We start from the raw sequence: 21,065 nt of genomic DNA on the forward strand, positions 1-21,065 counted from the left end.
TCTATATGCTACGCACACCAGAATTATTTTCTTCACAAGAAAACTAACATTATTTATGCAATAAATGGATAGCAATTGTTTTTAAAGGTATACATAGTACAAAGAAAACGTTTGAGTACACTTCCAGGAAGCTGTATGAAAATTCATGTTTTCTCTGTCAAAGCCTTTTGACAATGCTATAATGTACAAGCCATACTGTGCATCAAAACAAAGTTGAAATATTGTTTGTCAGAGAAATACATTTAAAGGGAAACCGTCACTTCCCAGAACTTTCATTATTACGTTTAGTGAATCCCAGTAGTTCTCAAACCATCCCTTGTTGCCTGGCGACAGTCTAAGATTTATGCATTTGTCTTTTTTTTTATTTCAATTGAGATACTGTCAAAACCTTCTGAGCCATGAGGACTGGTTTGGGAACCAGTAACACATCCTGTAATATGTTTTCAATGTCTGAAAAATAAAATGAACAGGCTACCTCCATCTACGCTCTTTGACAGACATTGTTATAAATGTTGTCCTTTTTTGCCATTGAAAGCAAACCAATGTTTCTGTTCATCTCCATATTTGTTTGCATTTTGTGCCCTGACCGTGCCTGGACTGAACTCTTTGAACTACACTTCAAAAGACAATTGGCAGAGAAGTGAGCAATGAGACTACAGGGACATGATCTATACACCAAAACTGCTTTATTTAGCTAAAGTTGTTTTGGTGCCTACAGTATCCCTTTAAGGTAAATTTCTAAAAAATGTTCATAATGCGCTAGTTTATTTGTCAAAAGTATTATAAAGTTTCCCTTTCAAAGAAATGAATAATTAGATCAACATATCGATGGAACGCATAGGAAAAAAAATGTTGGGCCATCAAAACAGCTTTGTAGGCCTGGTGTTCATTTAATTCCTCTTCAAAAAGTGAACAGAAACCATTTCTCTTTACTAAAAACATGCTATTTTAATAATAGTTTCTACAGCTGCATTGTGTAATCACCGTCATGAGATCACTTCATGGATTTATTTAGGAGGGTGGCTAGAATTGATTGATGTCTCAGACCCATTCTGAAATTTCTGTGAAATGAAGGGGAGTGCCTCTCAATGATGTCTTGTCCATGATCACCATACTGTAGAGGTCTTTGCCAGTTGACACAAACTTTAATTTCATCATAAAAATTGAAAATGTAATTGTGCAGCGACGGGTCAGTGAATAATGCTGAATTATGCTGAATTATGCAGAATTATGCATTGAAGAAAATTGTAAAATTCGGGGATTCCACTGTGTTATTAATAGTCACTAATGTCTTAGATTGCTTGCACATATTAAATTCTAAAATTGTCACAAGTGGCAAATGCTGCTACTTTGTTAATTCCAAATACTTTTCTTACATTAAAGCCAATGTTCAAATCGTAAAAGTTCAGGCTGCCATTGCACGTAGTCCACTATAAAGTCATGTTTTAAGAACTTTAAGATGAAACCCACAAGATTGACAAATTAGTTCCATGATCGTGAGCAATCTGGTTGACTCTTCCACGCACACAATCCAAGGAAATAGATATCTTTGTTCCATTCTGAACATCAAAAGAAGAACGAAGTGAAATGCTAATCCACAAACTACCTTCTGGCATCTGGCCACCAATTTGCTGAGCTACTACTGTTGGCGGCCCTTGGTCACTTTCATATTTATTTAGGGTCAGTTTAATAATATTGCACGAGTGGATTAATTTCAAGTTGAATGAAATACTAGCCGCACCCTTTTCAGTGAACATGAACGTTTTCTGGGCAAATGGTCCAGAAGTAACAAGTTGGATCGTTTTATCATTTGATGAATCTTGACGAAAGCTCAAGAGCTTATTTCTTACTGCTCCAGTAGGTAATCCTGAACTAGAAACTGAGGCTGTGATAGCAGTGGAAATTGCTGTAGGGATCCATATGAGACTCAAGGTGCTAATGCCAGAATTTTCTCCAAAATAACGAACATTGCACTGTGCTGGAGACAATATCTCGAAGCTTATCACATCACCACCATTTACTTTTGCTGCCCCTGAAGCAGATATTGATGTGTCCCTGTAGTTCACTCCAGATTTAAATACCTGGATAACCTCGGAATTAGATCCATTGCGATTTATGGATGAAATTAATGAAAATCCTTCACGGACACATGTTGGCCCCATTGAGTAGAGTGCTTGCTGAAAAGCAAACTTGACGACACCAGATTCAGTAAATTTAATGCTTCTTCCATCATGGGACAAGCTGATCATGTAGGGATCAGACACAGTTATAATTTTGAAGGAAGGTCTGTAATTTGTTTGGTAATGTAAAGCGGTGGACATTTGAGCATTCATGGCTACTGCACCAGTATCATGAGATAACCAAAACATGCTCAATGGGGTGATCAAGTCATAAATGTGTAGGTCTTTACTCTGATTGCAGAAATGGTTAGGACTTTTAAGAAACACTGATAACGTTTGGCTTGGCTCCACCTCTGCTGCACAGCTTATACTGATACTCTGGAAATATTTTCCTTCTGGTTGTTCGATACGTGAGCCACTTAGCTCATACCCTTCTTCACTGTTGTTGAGCTTTAAGGAGAGCTGCAGAAAATTTCTACAGCTGTGCTTTACTGCAAAATTAATGTCGGTCCATAGTAAACCATGCTGCTTGAATATCATTTGGTTTTCATTGGGTGACAAAATATCGCACTGCAACGTCTCCTTGATTTTGAGGTTTAATCCAGGATATATTTGTGAGTTTGCCATTTTAGCTAATGGTAGAGAAATACCAGCCGAGCAAGATTCTGAAAGTTTGCTCTCACTTGCTGCTGTGCAGACGGTATCACTATCCGCTGTACATTGGAAGGCCACCACTCCTTCCTCACACTCCGAACATGCCTGGCATTCTTGTAACTCCTTATTAAAAAAATACTGGGCACCGCAGAGTCCTAAAGCAGCATCTTTCTCTGCAACTCCAAGACACCTGAATCCACCTATTAAAAAAACACAAAAAAAACACATATCAATACACAATACAGAGAGTGTAATATAGAATATTATTATTATTATGATATTTATAGAGCGCCGCCAAATTCCACAGCGCTTTACAATGGGTGGACGAACAGACATGTAGTTGTAACCAGACAAGTTGGACACACAGGAACAGAGGGGTTGAGGGCCCTGCTCAATGAGCTTACATGCTAGAGGGAGTGGGGTAAAATGACACAAAAGGTAAGGATAGTATTAGACTATTGACAGTTGCAGAAGAGGAGGTGTATATTATACTATACACATATTTATTCACTAAACTCTGAACACATTGTAGCAAATTAAAATCTAAAGCTGATCTGTAAAAATTCTACTGCTTTGCTACAGGCAAAACTTGCCAATTTTAGGCAAAGTTCGTACGTTCACTGCAATTGGGAGTTTATTGCATAGTAATGGCAGGCAAGAGTACTATAATTTAATCTGACAATGTTTTTATTTAAAATTTGGTTAAAGTATACCAATTTTTTTAATAAAAAAAAAACCTTAATATACACAATATCCTTCCAAATTCAGATTTTTAAAGTGTTTAAAGCAGAAAATAAAAATTTTAAAAATAATAACAGTATTTTCAATTTTAACAAATGATCTAGTCATACCTGGAGTATTTAAGCATTTAATTCTCTCGCCACATATAGTAGGTGCATCCATGCATTCATCTCTGTCCTGAAAATATACAAATATGACATTTTATTCATTACTAATATATATATATTAATTTTTTTCATAAGGTATATTTGCAGGGCTCGAGTCCTGCAGGAACGCGTGGGAACGGCGTTCCTGCACTTTTTTCACAGCAGGAACGCCGTTCCCCCTGCAGGCACTCAGGGGGCGGCAAAAAATGCCGCCCCCAAATGCCCTCTGTTCCCCCTGTCATGGGGGGGCCACCTGATTGCCTGCCGCCTGCTCCCTCCCCCCGGCGGGCGGCTCTCTCCCTGTCACACGCGGCGAGGGAGCTGTGTCCTCTCTGCTCCCTCTCGCCGCGTGGGTTGTCTGCTGATGCAGGGAGCCGGAATATGACGTCATATTCCGGCTCCCTGCATCAGAAAACGGCGCGCGGCAAGAGGGAGCAGAGAGGACACAGCTCCCTCGCCGCATGTGACAGGGACAGAGCCGCCCGCCGGGGGGAGGGGGCAGGCGGCAGGCAATCAGGTGCCCCCCCCATGCCAGCCTCACTGCAGCCCCACTGGACCCCAGGGACCCATCCATGCCAGCTTTCCTGAAAGGTAGGGAGGCTGTGTGGGTGGGCAATGTTTATTTGAATAATTTGTATATATGTATGTCTGTGTGTATGTCTGTTAGTGTATGTGTATGTATGTCTGTGTTTATGGCTGTTAGTGTATGTGTGTATGTCTGTATGTCTGTTAGTGTGTGCATGTGTGTGTGTATGTCTGTTTGTGTGTGTGTATGTCTGTTAGTGTATGTGTATGTCTGTTAGTGTATGTGTGTATGTCTGTTAGTGTATGTCTGTTAGTCTATGTATGTGTGTATGTCTGTTAGTGTATGTCTGTTAGTGTATGTGTATGTATGTGTGTGTGTATGTCTGTTAGTGTATGTGTGTATGTCTGTTAGTGTGTGTGTGTATGTCTGTTAGTGTATGTGTGTACGTCTGTTAGTGTGTGCGTGTGTGTGTGTATGTCTGTGTGTGTGTATGTCTGTTAGTCTATGTATGTGTGTGTATGTTAGTTCATGTCTGTTGGTGTATGTGTGTGTTTGTGTCAGTGTGTGTGTGTATGAGTGTATTTACGTCTGTTAGCATATGTACGTGTGTGTATGAGTGTATGTGCTTCTGTTAGTGTATGCATGTTTGCGTGTATGTGCTTCTGTTAGTGTATGCATGTGTGTGTGCGTATGAGTGTATGTGCTTCTGTTAGTGTATGCACATGTTTGCGTGTATGTGCTTCTGTTAGTGTATGTTTGTAAGTGTCTGTCAAATCAGTGAAAGTCTGTTTGTCATTTAGTGTGTGTGTGACTATTAGTGTGTGTCTGTCAGTGTGTTTGTGTTTGTCTCTCTGTCAATGAATGAGTGTGTGTCAGTGAATGTGTGTGTGTGTCAAATCAGTGACGTCTGTGTGTTTGTCACGTAGTGTGTGTGTTACTGTCAGTGTGTATCTGCCAGTGTGGGTGTCTGTCAGAGAGTGTGCTTAGAGGGACACTATAGGCACCCAGACAATTTCAGCTCATTGAAGTGGTCTGGGTGCAGTGTCCCAGTCCCCTTAAACCTGCAAGTGTAATTATTGCGGTTTCTCAGAAACTGCAATAATTACCTTGAGGGGTAACTCCACCTCTAGTGGCTGTCTATCAGACACTAGAGGGACTTTCGGGTGGTTAGGTGACCAAAAGTCGCCTAACTGATGCTGGACGTCCTCACCCCTGTGCATGAGGACATCCAGCATCTGCTAAATACCCATAGGATTTTAACCCCATCAGTGTCGAATGAGGGAGGGGGGGCACTACAGGGAATTATAGTGCCAGGAAAACAGCTTTGTTTTCCTGGCACTATAGTATTTCTTTAAAAGGAGCAGGAAAAGGTGGAGTCTAAAGAGGAAGGGGTGGGTTCTTAATCAGGAAGCGGTGCGCCCTTGACAGGAAGGGGTGGTAAATTTAGATTGGGGGTGCTCAGGTATAGTCATGCCTAGGGCAGCACAAAATTAAAATACACCACTGTGTGAGTGTCTGAGTATATGTGTGCGTCTGTGAGTGTCTGAGTGCATGTGTGTGTCTGTGAGTGTATGTGTGTGCACGCGTTTATATATGCATACGAGTGGGGTTTTTTTTGGTGGGGGAGAGGTCCCACACTTTTTTCCCCAGGACTTGACCCCTGTATATTTGCACTAGTCAATTAGAATCTCAGCTGCCTTTTGGGGTATCATTGTGAAATAAATAAAACCAATAGTATTTAGAAGCTCACACACTGCTCTAATTGAGGTCTTCTAAGCATTCTATAAAGGGACTTGAGTACGTTTGCTCTTTAAATGTCTCCTGTTTCTTCCTGTATTTTTCATGTTATAAGAAATAGCCGCAAGCTGATGTATGCACAGTGAAGAAAATTAAACTTCCTTTAATCTGAATATATATTTAACCAATCTGGGCTCACGTTGATCTCTCTTTCAAGTCACGGGCAATTTAGATCTCAATTTGGCGCTGGTTTCCTCAATGGAGGAAACAGACTGTGCATTAAAAAGAGTGATTAAAGGCAAGATGGCTAATTTGGCTTTTAGTGCAGTTATATGTGTTGTTTTGGATACCAGAGGTTACATTTCCGCAGAAAGCAAGTATTCTTCAAATTGATGCATGGTCACTTTGAATCAGACTATTCATAGTAGGTTAGCCTCCTGGATCCTTATAGTTCTTTATGCTAAATTCAAAAAGTATGAAATTAGGACAATTAAACATTTTACAGTAGCTCAAAAAGGTAGGAAACCTTCATAAACCTTTGCAAATGTTTTTTTCTTATTTGTTAGAACTTTCAGACTATTTTATCCTTCAGATGTCCTTTGAGAATTGAATTTTTAAGACATATTTAGTTTCACTTAACATATTTTTCATTTCTGTGAAGTTATTTAGTGAATGGGTTCTCGTTTCTACATCTTTGGCTTCGTGTTTATATATTTTAACTCCCCGGCCACATAAAGTTTATTCAGAAAATATACTTGTTATACCAACATTTATTTTGTGAGATAAATTGAAATTTTTCCTAGTAAGAACATGCAAAAAGTCCCGTACCCTCAATATTTTTGGGAGGTCCTAGGAATATTTCCCCGAATGTATTTTTTAATAGGAATTCTAAAGAATGGTGGCTTCAAATTAGAGAGTGTAACAGGATGTTCTTAGTTCTCTGATCCATAAATTACAAGCATGTGTAGTGAATACCAAGTCTCCCTGGCACAGAGACTCCAGTACAGTGCCAGCAAGCTGCCCATATAACTCCCAAACTGTAGTGCCAATGTAGAACTCAATCAGCCATGACCTACGTGCCATGTTAATAAATACAAATCTCTACTCTCCCAGTCCACTCCCCTAATTGTGTTGGGGCATTTATGTGTCTTAAAATACAAAAACAAAACTGGAATAATTATCTAAAAGTTTATAAAGAACATCAGTTAGTCATGGGTTCATGGAAAAAAAACTTGATTTCTTGTCATTTTCAGATAAAATATCATTTATAGTTCAGCAAAAGGTTGGGCAAGAATAAAGGATGGCACATGTACTACCCAGGAACAGCATAGGACTAATGTACTGTACATTTATATGTACAAAACATACACAATGTTTGCCAGCCATGAAATAAAGTTATATTGAACATTATCAGGAGCTCAAATTGTCTGCAAATGCCTTGACTTTGGTTAGCGTGGACCACATAGTAACACCCTGGCCACTACCATTATTTTCACAATTTCCATGTATATATCAAATGGGCCTTGAGCCGTGTAAGGGGCCCAAAAAAATGGAGATGCTTCCTGTTCATTGATTTTTTGAGCACTGTTACAAACAGCCTCCAGAGGGCCTTTTCTACACCAGAAAAGTGGAGCCAGACTGCAGCCTGAGCCCATCGTCATCCTCTTGTCCTCATCTGGTGGTAAATAGGCAATCCAGTATATTATTAGTGGCACTAATCTCTAATTTACCTCACATTAAAGGGACAATAAAGTCACCAGAACCACTACAGCTTAATGTAGTGGTTCTGGTGTCTACAGCCTGTCCCTGCAGGCTTTTTAATGTAAGCACACTGCCTCTTCAGAGAAAAGGCACTGTGTGCAGAACTGGCGTTGGCTCATATGGCAGATCATATGGATGGGGCATTGTGATGTCACATGGTGGGCAGAGCATATGGGGGGCGGCAAATGTTTGTTTGCCTAGGGCAAATTTTTGTTTGCACCGGCCCTGGGCTGACATGACTACCATACACAGGGACCTGCAGGGCCTGACAGGCTACCTTGGAGCACTAGAAACTGCATCTAATAATGGCACAAGGCAAATTGCATTGTGTCAACAAGCATTCCACGAATTACAGCAACAGAATCTAACATATGAGTGCCGCTTCACGGCCCAAGAGAACTTACACCACTGGAACAACCTTAAAATCAGGGGGATCCTGGAAAGCATCTGTGAAGCTGAGCTACCACACTTTGTAAGGCATCTGCTGGCAGCCTTGCTGACACCTCGACAGGCCAAAACAGTGGCGATCTAAGGCATATTCCGGATACCCAAACTGGCAGAGGCACCAACTACAGTCCCAAGAGACCTAGTAGTCCAATTCAAAATAGGAAGGACAAAATAGCAGTACTGACTGCTATAAAAGGTAAGTCACCTTACAACTTCGAAGAGATGGCGTTAACCTTCTATGCCTACCTCTCAGGCAGCACTCAGGCATGGCACCGGGAACTTTAACCACTCACTTCTCTCCTACAACATCTTACTTCTTTGAAAAAAGCCTGGGTTGACCTGCCTATCTAGTTATTGTGTTTTGCTTTGTATGCCTCATGTCTACCTGTGGCAAAAATACAGATTTTATGAATAGAAGGATGCACACTCTGGGTGTCATGGATCATGAGACACACCATGCCAGCTAGCTGCCCATCTAAGAGAGATTTATGAAGAGAAATACAGGAACTACACAAGCGTCAACAAATCCAAAACAATGTCTTTAGAACAGTCAGACAGAATGGCAACAAATAACAGAATAATTATTGAAAACTTAAACATTTGAAATGTTTGGACCCTGAAGATGGAATTTTAAAACCTTAGTAGATACACCATTCTTGCTCAAGTTTTAAAACTGCGCCTAACTGAACAAGGTACATTAACACTAGTTAGCCATGAATCCATGGAATAAACTCTCCCATATTTGGTTCTTTTAAACAAACTATCAATATTTTATATCATTATGTTTAAAGCACTTAGCGTGTCTGTTCTTCAGCAATAAACTACACAGAGCAATTGTGCATGTTTACCAGTCAATTTAAAAAACATGATTTGGCTCACCTGACAAATCCGATCAATGTTTTCAGAACATTCAGACAACTGAAAAAATCCAGCAGGACACAATGTGCATTTTTCACATTGAGGGGGTGTCTTTTGAAAACTGCAAAATTCATCAGTTTGACATAAGCCACAAGTCAGCTCTGGTTCTCTGACATCAATCACTTTCGTATCTACATCCACCTTGTGCACAGAATACGTCTTCTGGAGATGATTTCTGACCTGACTCTGGAGTCCTTGGAGATGTGCTTCAAAGTAATGTTGAATGTCTTCCTGCAAGCTCTGGAAAGACATTTGTTTCACCGTATCAAACAGAATGCTATATTGCACCTTAATCATGTCCATTTGCTCATACATTTTCCGCTGCTGATCAATAATTTCTCTCTGTTGGCTAACTAGTAGGTTTTGCTGTTCCGATAGTTTTTGCTGCAATTCTGTGATTGTCTTTTGTTGATTCTTAAGTGATTCTACAAATTTCTCTTGGCCTTTTGTGAGTTGCAGCTGAAGAATTAGCGCGTCTTCTGAGGGTACTTCATTTTCTCCTACAAAACAGTGGACATGTAGAAATGATTTATGAATATCAGAATTCATACTTGTTATATTTATGAATATTAGACTTAATATGTTTTAAATGTATTTTCTTGTTTTCTGATTGCACAGTCATTGTCTCTCAAGGGAGGAGAGATATTCAATTTCACCAGGTATCAGGTCCGGACTGGCCATAGGGAAAACTGGGTAAAGGACTGGCAGGCCATGATAGCCGCGCGCGCACTAGACCTCCCCATAGGAAAACATTGATCCAATGATCCAACATTCTGACGCTGGATGTCCTCACACAGAGCGTGAGGACTTCCAGCATCAGATACCAGACTAAAGGTCCGTTTGGATGCAGGAAGCATCTCCATCTCCACTGGTGGCAGGCTTAGTGCTGCAATGTAAACATTGCAGTTTCTCTTGAACTGTTTTACATTGTAGCACTAAGTGCAATAGGGACACAGCACCCAGACTACTTCAATTAGCTGAAGTGGTCTGGGTGCCTACAGTGTCCCTTTAAGCAGTAAAGCTCAAAGCATTACTCAAAGCTCTAAGATCAATTCACGGATTTGAACTGAGCATGTTGATGGGAGTCTGTATGTACAGAAATTCACTATGAAATGCTGCACATACAGAGTTTTACCTCTGGCAGGTCATTGGGGCGCCATTAGCCAGCCCAGTTCCAGGCTGGCTAAAGTTGGTTCTGTGCATGTTTGTCATCTATCATTAACATGCTACCGCTAGACAGCCAGTGGTGGCATTTCCTAACCCAGGCATTGGCAACCTTTGGCACTCCAGATGTTTTGGACTATACCTCCCATGATGCTTTGCCAGAAACATGGTTGTAAGAGCATTATGGGTGATGTAGTCCACAACATCTGGAGTGCCGACGGTTGCCTATCTCTGTCCTAACCCTAAAATTAATTCCTCTGCCAAAGTCCACCTTCTGACATCTCTCCCCTCCTAGTTAAGGTGAGTGACGTTTCAACTTGAGAATTTCTTTTTATGTGGGAACATGATAGGTAGGGTTAACCTGACCAAAAACAGTGTTTTCTTAAATCCAACACTCAAAATACATTTTTAAACCACAGAATACAGTTTTCTAACAATTAACCTAACTCTGAAAATTTTAAAAGTGTTGATGGATAAGCTGAACTAATTCTACAAATACCTCAGCAATGTCAACAAACTTAATGTAATGCTTCCTCTTTAATCAAAGCAAAAAAAAAATAATAAAAAAAAAAATTAAGGATAAATAAGCACTGTAACATCAAAATACTATAGCAGAAATCACAACACAACAAGCACACTCGTAGCGTTTACCCAAAATGTTTGATTACAATATGCTGAAAGAAACATACACACATAATAATGTCAGTATGGAACAAGTCCAAATATCAACACGCTTATCAGACATCCCAACATTTCATATGGACAAAAAGGGACACTTTAATGGGATGTAAGTGGGGGTGTAGCCAGAGGCAGGGTTATTCTGAAAATACTTCAAATGACTTACCGATAACACTTTACAGTGAGGGAAAAAAGTATTTGATCCCTAGCTGACTTTGAATGTTTGCCTACTGACAAAAAAAAATTATCAGTCTATAATTTTAATGGTAGGTGTATTTTAACAGTGAGAGACAGAATAACAAAAATAAAATCCAGAAAAACGCATGTCCAAAAACTTGTAAATTGACTTGCATGTCAATGAGTGAAATAAGTATTTGACCCCTTCGACTTAGTACTTGGTGGCAAACCTCTTGTTGGATCAGATGTTTCTTTTAGTTGGCCACCACGTTTGCACACATCTCAGGAGAAATTTTATCCCACTCCTCTTTGCAGATCCTCTCCAAGTCATTAAGGTTTCGAGGCTTTCAAGGCAATTCGAACCTTCAGCTCCCTCCACAGATTTTCTATGGGATTAAGGTCTGGAGACTGGCTAGACCACTCCAGAACCTTAATGTGCTTCTTCTTGAGCCACTCCTTTGTTGCCTTGGCTCTGTGTTTTGGGTCATTGTCATGCTGGAATACCCATCCACGACCCATTTCAATGCGTTGACTGAAGAAGGTCTCACCCAAGATTTGATGGTACATGGCCCCGTCCATTGTCCCTTTGATGCGGTGTAGTTGTCCTGTCCCCTTAGCAGAAAAACACCCCAAAGCATAATATTTTGACCTCCATGTTTGACGGTGGGTACTCCAAACACGGCGAGTTAAGTTGATGCCAAAAAGCTCAATTTTGGTCTCATCTGACCACAACACTTTCACCCAGTTCTCCTTTGAATCATTCAGATGTTTATTGTCAAACTTCAGATGGACCTGTGCATGTGCTTTCTTGAGCAGGGGTACCTTGTGGGCGCTGCAGGATTTCAGTCCTTTACGGCGTAGTGTGTTACCAGTTGTTTTCTTGGTGACTATGGGAGTTTAGAATCTGATTGATTGAGTTTAGAGTTTAGAATCTGATGGATTGATTGATTGATTGCTTCTGTGGACAGGTGTATTATATACAGGTAACGAGCTGAGATTAGGAGCACTCCCTTTAAGAGAGTGCTCCTAATCCCAGCTTGTTACCTGTATAAAAGACACCTGGGAGCCAGAAATCTTGCTGATTGATATGGAAACAAATACTAATTTCAATCATTGATATGCAAATCCATTTATAACTTTTTTTTTTTTTTTTTTAATTCTTTATTTTTGGTGCAAATAGGATTAACATACATTCCTGTGGTGCCACGACAGCAGGCACAGGTGGGGTAATGCTTACAAGGTATACAGTTGCACATTTTTATGATGAAATAGGGTAACATGCTAAGGGAACTGGCTAAAAACATAAACTTATCACATAAGATCCGCATAATAACAGTGAGTTGGATCATAGAAATCTGTGCTTAGAGAGGTCGTAGTTAAATTCTCAGTGAGAGGAAGCAGATTGCTGCAGTGTATATTGACAGAAGCTTTAGACTCATCAGAACGTTCAACAGATAGCATGAGAGAATAAGGCAATATAGTTTCACGATTAGGCACAGATATAGCATGAATGGCTATAGTGTTGCACATGGTATAAACAATAGGCATGTCTAGCAATCTTGATTACACATGTATTGACAGACTAAGTCTGAGGGCCCCTCTTGTCTCTGCCCAATGCTAATGTGGACAATGTGTTAAAGGCTTTAAACAGAAGGCATATAACAGGGAACATAGTTCAAGTAACAGCTTATGGCTGAAACCTGCGCGAGTGTAAGCTGGAATAGGTATATGAGTGTCATGGATATTTGCAATAAGTAATAAGTGTCGAATGCGTTTCTGTGGCATTGTGTGAGAGAGGGATATAGCGTAAACACAGCCACCAACATACATGTGTCAGAAACCCTGGTGTGTATAGTCAGTGTCCGTGAGCGTCTGGGCAGCGTTCATTAGTGATCGTGGGGGGAGCCGTCCGCTTGCTGGATAATCACCCCTTTCCTTCAGGTGGGAACCGTGTCTGCAGCAGTGGGGGTTCATGGTGGTAGGCATGCAGCCAGGAGTTAGCCGGTTGCGCCCTCCAGCTCCGGGCCTGTAGCATGGCCGGCATCTTGTGTCCACGGATTCGGGTACCTCTGGGGGCCGGATCCTTCCTTGTTGGGATAGACCTGGAGGCCTGTATGGTGGTGTAGCGCCGCCTTCGGCGGGCCGGCCTCCGCCTGTGTGGTTGATGCGCCAGGGTTGGGCCCCTGGTGGCCTGCGGCCCAGGTGGGCTAGCGTGGTGAGGTGTGGGCTGCTGTATCAAGGATGTGCCCAAGGGTAGCCCTGGCCTGCTCCGGTCGACACCGCCACGTTGATCCCCTCCACTCTCGTTCTCCTGTTGCAGTTGCTGCTTTGCTGCTTGTCGGGCCTCAATTCGTGCCCAGAAGGTGTTAAAAAGCGCGTTCAGGCGGGTGGTGAGTGAGACGCTTGGTTGGGGGTTGCATTTCAGCGGCAAGTCTCCTCCGCATGGCTGTACGTCCGCCATTTTAGCGTGGCGAGCTGCCTGCATACCTGGTGCGTGATTTGTGCTGTAGTCAGCGTTGAAGGGCCACAGAGGTGTGCTGGTCGAGAGTGTGTGGACCAGGATAACCCCCACCGGTCCTGGGGGGGGGAAGCAACCATGTGCTGCGGGCGTTGCTTGTAATTGCGGGCCGGGAGAGCGGCCGCCTCTCCCTTGCCCTGCTTGGCATATGCTCCAGACCTCGGCTCGGTCATTCCGGCGGGTAAGTTGGGCGTCGAAGGGTGTCCCTCGGGTCGCTGGTTGCTGCGGGGCAAATTAGGGTGAGTAGGGGTTCAAGATTAGGCAGATAGCCCCCGATTTCAGCCGGTATTTAGACCAGGGCCCAGGAGCTCGAAGCATGTGCGACTGTTCAGCTCCACAGTCAGGCCACGCCCCCCCATTTATAACTTTTTGACATTATTCTTTCTCGTTTTTTGTGTTTTGTTTAGTTATTCTGTCTCTCACAGTTAAAATACACCTACCGTTAAAATTATAGACTTATCATTTCTTTGTCAGTGGACAAATGTTCAAAATTAGCAGGGGATCAAATGCTTTTTCCCTCACTGTATGCAAGTAAAATGTAATTTAGAACACAATTTTGTGTATCTTATTTACACAGACTGATTTCTAAACACATTTATTAGAGTTTAATGACACATTCAGTGGCGGAACTACTGCGGTCGCAGGGGTCGCAGCTGCGACCGGGCCCGTCACTTCACTGTATGTATGTGTGTCTGTATGTGTGTGTGTATGTATGTCTGTCTGTGTCAGTATGTATGTGTCTCTGTGTATGTATGTGTGTGTTTGTGTGTGTGTTTGTATGTATGTGTGTGTTTGTATGTATGTTTGCCTGGATGTGTGTGTGTGTCTATGTGTGTGTCTACATGTGTATCTATTTGCATGTGTGGGGGTGGGGGGAACGTATGGGAGGGGGACGATAGACGTATGGGAAGAGGGTGGCGGGAGGGGTGGGGCTGACGTACAGGGGGGCGCCCAGGGGAATTTTCGCACAGGGGCCTCGTGGTTTCTAGTTACCACTCTGGACACATTACTGTGAGTATTATTGCTGTGGAGCTCTGTTATACACTCAGACACATTACTGTGAGTATTATTGCTGTGGAGCTCTGTTATACGCTCAGGCATGCAACAATATGGAGCTCCTAGAAAAGAGCAACATTAAGAGAGAAAGAGGAACAAAGAGACAGCCCCTGCTAAATAAGGACAGTTGAGAGCTATGACTTGGGGTAGCTGAAAGTTTAGCCTGGTTTGGAGTTGCTAAAGATTTCTAGCGTCAGCGGAATTAGTTTAAGAAAAAGGATGTGATATGTTTGTGTTGTAACCATGTTGAAAATGCTCGCATGATACTGGCTGAAAGTCACAAAATATTTTAAACAAACTCTCCAGTGCCAGGAAAACAATCCGTTCTCCTGGCACTGCAGGTCCCCTCTCCCTCCCACTCTCCCTCCCTCCCATATTTCCTATAGGGAGTTGAGCAACGCTGGAGGTCCTCACACAGCGTGAGGACGTACAGCGACGCTCTAGCACAGGTTTCCTGTGCTAGGACTCAGGATGTGCCCTCTAGTGGCTGTCTAGTAAACAGCCACTAGAGGTGGAGTTAACTCTGCAAAGTAATTATTGCAGTTTATAAAAAACTGCAATAATTACACTTGCAGGGTTAAGGGTAGTGTGAGTTGGCACCCAGACCACTCCAATGGGCAGAAGTGGTCTGGGTGTCTGCAGTGTCCCTTTAAGTTGGATAACAACTGAGCGTGTGTGTGTGCGTGTGTCTAGTAGTGTGTGTGCATTTGACTAGCAGTGTGTGTGTCTGACATTGTGTGTGTGTCTAACATTATGTGTGTGTCTTATAATGAGTTTTAGTGTGTATCTGTGTTTTTGGCAATGTGTTTCTAGAACTGTGTGTGCATGCCTGTGTATATCTGAGTATGTTTATCTGTGTGTGTCTAGATAAGTGAATACTTGAATAAGTACCTATGTTTATGTCTTGGAATCCTTACCTAACTGTGCTTGTGTACAGGAATATGTATTTGTCTGTGTATTTTTGTGTGCTTGTCTAAGTGTGTGTGTTTAATCCCCATTCATGCTGCCTGACGCATTGCTATGGCAACTGGGAACAGGGCACTCATTGCTCGCAAGAGGAGAGGGCCTGCTGCTGGAAGTGAAAGATGAGACTCCTAGGCCCACTCTTCATTGTCCAAGCCAGCAAGGGTCCACAACTAATTATATATATAGTAGTACTTATTTAGTATAACTTATATATATAACCAAGAGGCTGCACTTACCTGAACATGCATTATAATTACATCATAGAGTGCTGCTGGGGCCAATTCATACAACATGCAAAATCCAGCGCACTCACTCATTCACTAAACAGCAATTTCAAGATTCACAGAATATGAGATTTATTTCAAAAAAACCTCACCTAGGCAAAAAATGATGGGGGTTTGGTTACAGTATATGATTGATCATAGATTGCATAGATCATAGATTGCATAAGGCATGGGTTCCATCGGGACCCATGCACTGACTAGCCCTGCCACGAGGTGCATCAGGGCACCCTCAGTCCAGTGCCTGGCTATTCTGTAACCCCCTTTGTCTAACTATTTCCTTCCCTGTCTTCATCTTTTTGGAATTTCTGGACTCCAAACCCTTGGACTCTCCATTTACAAATCATCTTTGTTTGTCCTAAAACCTGGACCTTACCTGATGACATTACTGGATTGCCCACCTCTAGAACTAATGTATTGGATTATATTGCTACTGGAACCTGTCCTAGTCCTTACACTGTCTCATTGCTATCTTATTAAAACCCTTGTTTCTTTGTTAACTTAAGGACCTGTTCCATATCAAGGTTACCCAGGAAGTCATATTTTATAAGGTGTGCAGCTATGTGTGAATGGGTTCTAGTGGCAGATCAGGTCTACACACCCATGTACCCTTTGGCAAAACTTTGGCTATCTTGGCCACCATGTTGCTAGGCAACTACTCATAATAAATCAATGTTTAGCGTCCCCACTGTATATTTAACTTTGTTATACACCTTGACAAGCAAAAGCAATCTATATCATTTTACATAATACCAGGCACAGTCCTTAAGATGTAAACACAGCATTTAATGAGCACCTAAGTGAAATTTAAAGAGATGGAAAACATATGTGCACTTTTGAGCCCTAGGGTATTATTTTACAATAATGGGAAGAATGCAAAGAGCACCAGACAGTTTGTGCAGTAATTCCTTCACAGGCAAACTAATGTCCAACTTAAAAAAAAATAAATGAGAATTCCTACTATTACAGTAAACTAGATACATAACTTACTCTACACACAGTGCCAGACCACTTCTAGATGTTTTAAGAGCTTTTCATATACACGAAAAATCAAAGAAAATAATAAAGCCCTCAAACAAATGACAACAGGAGGTCTATACAACGAAAGAAATAGTCAGATCTCTAAGAATGTTCCAATATTTTAATACTTTTCTTTGAAAAACTCAAAAGGTTCTGGTTGGATTGTTGGAGATGCATGTATTATAAGAGTAAAGCATAATAGCTCGTTTAATTTACTTTTAACATGTTGGGGGAAATTCAGAAAAATTTTGCTAAAATAAATTGAGGAAAAGATCAAACATTTGATCAATCACCGTGGAAACCAATGGAATCAATTGGACATTCCTTCAGTTTTCAAATTTCCTTATTATAACTTTTAATTACTTTTCTATTACTTACTTGTGTTTTAAAAAGTCACCCCTGTTTGTTTGCTTTGCAATGCAATCTGTTATAAAGAAAAACAGTGATCGACCACAAGAGACAAATGATACTGTTTTAGAATTTCTTATCTATCAGCACTAAGTAAAAGCCTTAAAGACATAACTTTTCAGATCTGAGTTTAAGGAAAATAGCGAATGGTGCGTCTAATCCCATCTGTTGACATACCAGGGCAAAAGGGAATAATTAAGTAAGCAGTCACTCAATACATCAAATCGAATATACCCCAGGGAAAACTTTTAGATACATTGAAACATAATGCTGTCTTTAGAACAAATATTGCTTCTTCTAGAATTGTACACTTGGCTCACAATTCATAATAATGTAGACCACATGGAAAAGCATACAATAATTTAATAAATCACTCCTCAAAAACTAGCGCATAGAAATATAAAATAAAAAAATATTTAAAATAGATCACAGATATAGAAAAACAAATAAAAGTTTGACCTCTTACTAGATGGGTTTGTGAAATTGCCAGTTGTAGATCAAACATCCAACGAGCTGATGTGATATGTTATATATCGAGAGCCTAATTAAAAGATTATTTAATGTGAAGATGAAACCGGGAATGAATACAGAGGAGACCATCTGATCTCTTATTCGTATGAACAAAACAGAACAGATTGCTACAATATGTTAGTGTACCAGTTTGAAAATACTTTTTTTATGCTTGGATTCTGGGATTTATTGAACCATTTCCATCTAGGATGGGTGTCAGTTCCTTGTATCTACAGTACTCTTCTACAAAATAATGCTTTCTTATTTTATCCCAACCTGACTCTCAACAACCTCTGAGCTAAGCATTATTAATGATAATTCATTAAGCACTGTCTCTACATTTTATCCATGAAAGAGTATCCCCATTCGCTTCTTTGAAGAAATGTTTCTTTTTTTTTTTTAATATATGGGAACAGGTTAACTACATATTTTCTATGCTATAGGTTAATATATAATTTCAAAGACCCTGGAGGTACTATATTGGGGCTTTAAACAATATATACCATAATATGAGATTACCTGTCAGCAAAGGGGGTTAAATAAACAATATTTTTTGGAAAGCCTACCTAATCCTACAGTTTTTAAGATTTTATAAATGGTCCTATTTCAAGTTCTACAGAGCTGTTATCACCCAATCAGTGTGAGCTCTTACGATTTAATATCTGGCTTTATAGATCTGACCGTTTATAGATCTGACCAATTGCCATTGGCAACCTGCAAGAGCACTATAGCCCAAAACCATCTCTTGGTTCCATCATAAACTTTCAATATAATATCCTACATTACATTTACCAGTCATATGACTTTGTTTTCATAACAATCTACAGGAAGATGGGAGCCATGTAGTTGGCTGGTTCAGCCAGCCAATCACATTGGTTCATAGGTGATGACACAGAAATTTTAAAAACCCATATCTGGTATCATGCCATTTTTTTTTCTTTTTGATCCTCAGGAGTCTTTCAAGATGTACAAATCTGTTTTTTGTCTCCACAAGTTTTGGTCCAGATGTTTCAGGATTCTAAGAGATTTTTTTTTTCTTTTGCCAAAAGCCCATTTCTGTGCACAGAAAACAAGGACCTGATAACGTAATTTGACATGGTGACTTATTTCACAGGTATTTTTAGGGGAAGATTATACATTTCTCATGACAGTGTTTATTGTTTTCTGCTTTAAAGTCACAGCTATTCAGACTGTAAATGTGGAACTGGGGAAAGGGGTATGCACATGCTCTTTGTTTTTTCTTGTAACCTCCATCTAACAGTGGAAGTGGTACAAGAAGAGAACTAGCAACTCCTTCTAGTGCCCTAGAACATAAAAAACTTATTATCAGCCATATTCCAAAGCCCACTGCATAGATAAAGATCAGGAGGATTCAAAGCCCTCTAATGTTTCTTAACTCTAATAAACCATTGACTATTGGGTAATGGTATAGGAGAAAGAGTGCTATGTTTAAAGTCGTATTGGCAATTATTGGATACCCCATATTACTCTCCTACACTGTTAATCCTCACCTAACCACATATGGGTGAGGGAATGGGGGACCATTGGCAGAGCCATCCCTACTTATTAGTAAGTCCAGAGGACAAGTACAGATATTTTTTCCAGTACCCCACTTGCCATAAATTATATAACAATGTTAACCTTATGTTGAGGTCTAGAGTTTTTGAAGTCCACAAACATAACACAAACAAATTATGACAGCTACTTACCTGGTTTGATATCACAGGTGAGCTGTACTCCCAATGGTGCACCTCCCAGTTCAGAGTACTGGTGATCTGGAACCTCACCAATGAACTGTGCTGCCCTGTCTGATAAACGCACTAAGCTTTGTCCTTCCACCAAGGGGCAACCTTCACCAACGCAGGCAGCACGACTTCTGGACTTCAACCGCATCCGCAAGGGCAATTTGCACTCAATACCTTTGCAATCTCTAGTGCTGTTACTGTTCCCCTGCTGTTGCCCACCCCATGTGTCAGTAGACCCAACAGAGTCTTCACCCAAGGAACCAGAGGTCTGCAGAAGTGCTCTAATAGGCTGCATGTATCCATTGTTGGTGGCCATATGCTGGTGAGACCTGGAGGTCCTACTTGTCCTTGCAGTGCACCTTGGACCCACACATGGCCTCTGCTGCTCATTGTCTGGCTGGCTGCCTGTACAAGAATGACCCCCTTGGCATCTCTCTGCAGGGATCTTGCTACAAAGCAGGAGAAACACCAGACCATTTAGCCAAACACTGGCCCCCCACCCTAGCAGGATCATCTGCAAAATAAACGAGACAGAGGCTTAAAGGAATATTGTCTAGGGCATAGCTTTCTTAATATTTCCTGTACCACTTATCACATCTAAAAACTGTCATTAAATGCACACAACTGCATAAACAACTCCCCAGGCAATATTTTATATTTCAAGAACTTTGTACAGAACTACATCTGTCCATAACTCAGTTTCAAAAGCTGTTCTATTGTACTCAATATAAATGCAATCTTTTTACCAAAAAAATCTAACATATATATATGTGTGTGTCTATATATGTATTTACACAAACACACACTCATACAAAAAACTTAAGCATTGGAATTTCTTGTAATACATTACTCCTCCCTTGATGAAGTGTAAAGCATTTATGTCCACAAGAATACATTATTTTGCATTTACATTACTGGACAAATACTCAAATATCATGAATATATATATATATAGTTCTATAAAGTAAGTATTTGCACTAGTTTGCTTCCTTACACTATATATATAGCAAGGTATTTAATTGCCTGGGGTACTGTACCTTAGGAAGACTTGCACAGTCAAGTCCCTTCTGCTGCTACCTTCAATTAAGGACTTGTCTCCAAAACAGAAATCGCAGACTATCCGAAGTAACTGACCTCCACGGAAAAGCTTGAAGCAATAGAATGTAATGTGTAACATTCCTCAGACTTCATTAGCTTCAAATTTCGCAAAGACCACCCCTTAACCCCCTGCTCACCACATAGCTTCTACATTTTAACTTACCTTAAAAATAAGTTATTCTGTTCCCATGTGTCTATGAGACAGTTATATACAAACATCGCCGTAACTATGTATAAAATTACATTTGATATTCTTTTTGACATAAGCATTCCATTTAAAAAATTTTTTTTTTTTTAAGTTAAAAGTTAAGGGTTTGTGTCTGAATAGGACACCCCATGCTGTCACTTTGACTGAAAAGTGATGAATAAGTTTAAATGTTAGTGACTAGTTAAT

At 40.7% G+C, this 21,065-nt stretch overlaps 1 protein-coding gene across 1 annotated transcript; it reads right to left on the reverse strand.

The window, feature by feature from the left end:
* Positions 1-606: 606 nt before the first annotated feature.
* LOC134609120 (uncharacterized) lies at positions 607-20,714 on the reverse strand. The gene is made up of 5 exons (XM_063452575.1): positions 20,611-20,714; positions 19,538-20,087; positions 9,012-9,550; positions 3,626-3,692; positions 607-2,974 (listed from the first exon to the last, which is right to left on the reverse strand). Exons 2-5 carry the CDS (start codon positions 20,085-20,087, stop codon positions 1,455-1,457), a joined length of 2,676 nt encoding a protein of 891 aa, XP_063308645.1. The 5' UTR covers positions 20,611-20,714; the 3' UTR covers positions 607-1,454.
* Positions 20,715-21,065: the final 351 nt, after the last annotated feature.

The sequence above is a fragment of the Pelobates fuscus genome, chromosome 4 (genome assembly GCF_036172605.1).
Source record: "Pelobates fuscus isolate aPelFus1 chromosome 4, aPelFus1.pri, whole genome shotgun sequence".
NCBI classification, from domain to species: domain Eukaryota; kingdom Metazoa; phylum Chordata; class Amphibia; order Anura; family Pelobatidae; genus Pelobates; species Pelobates fuscus.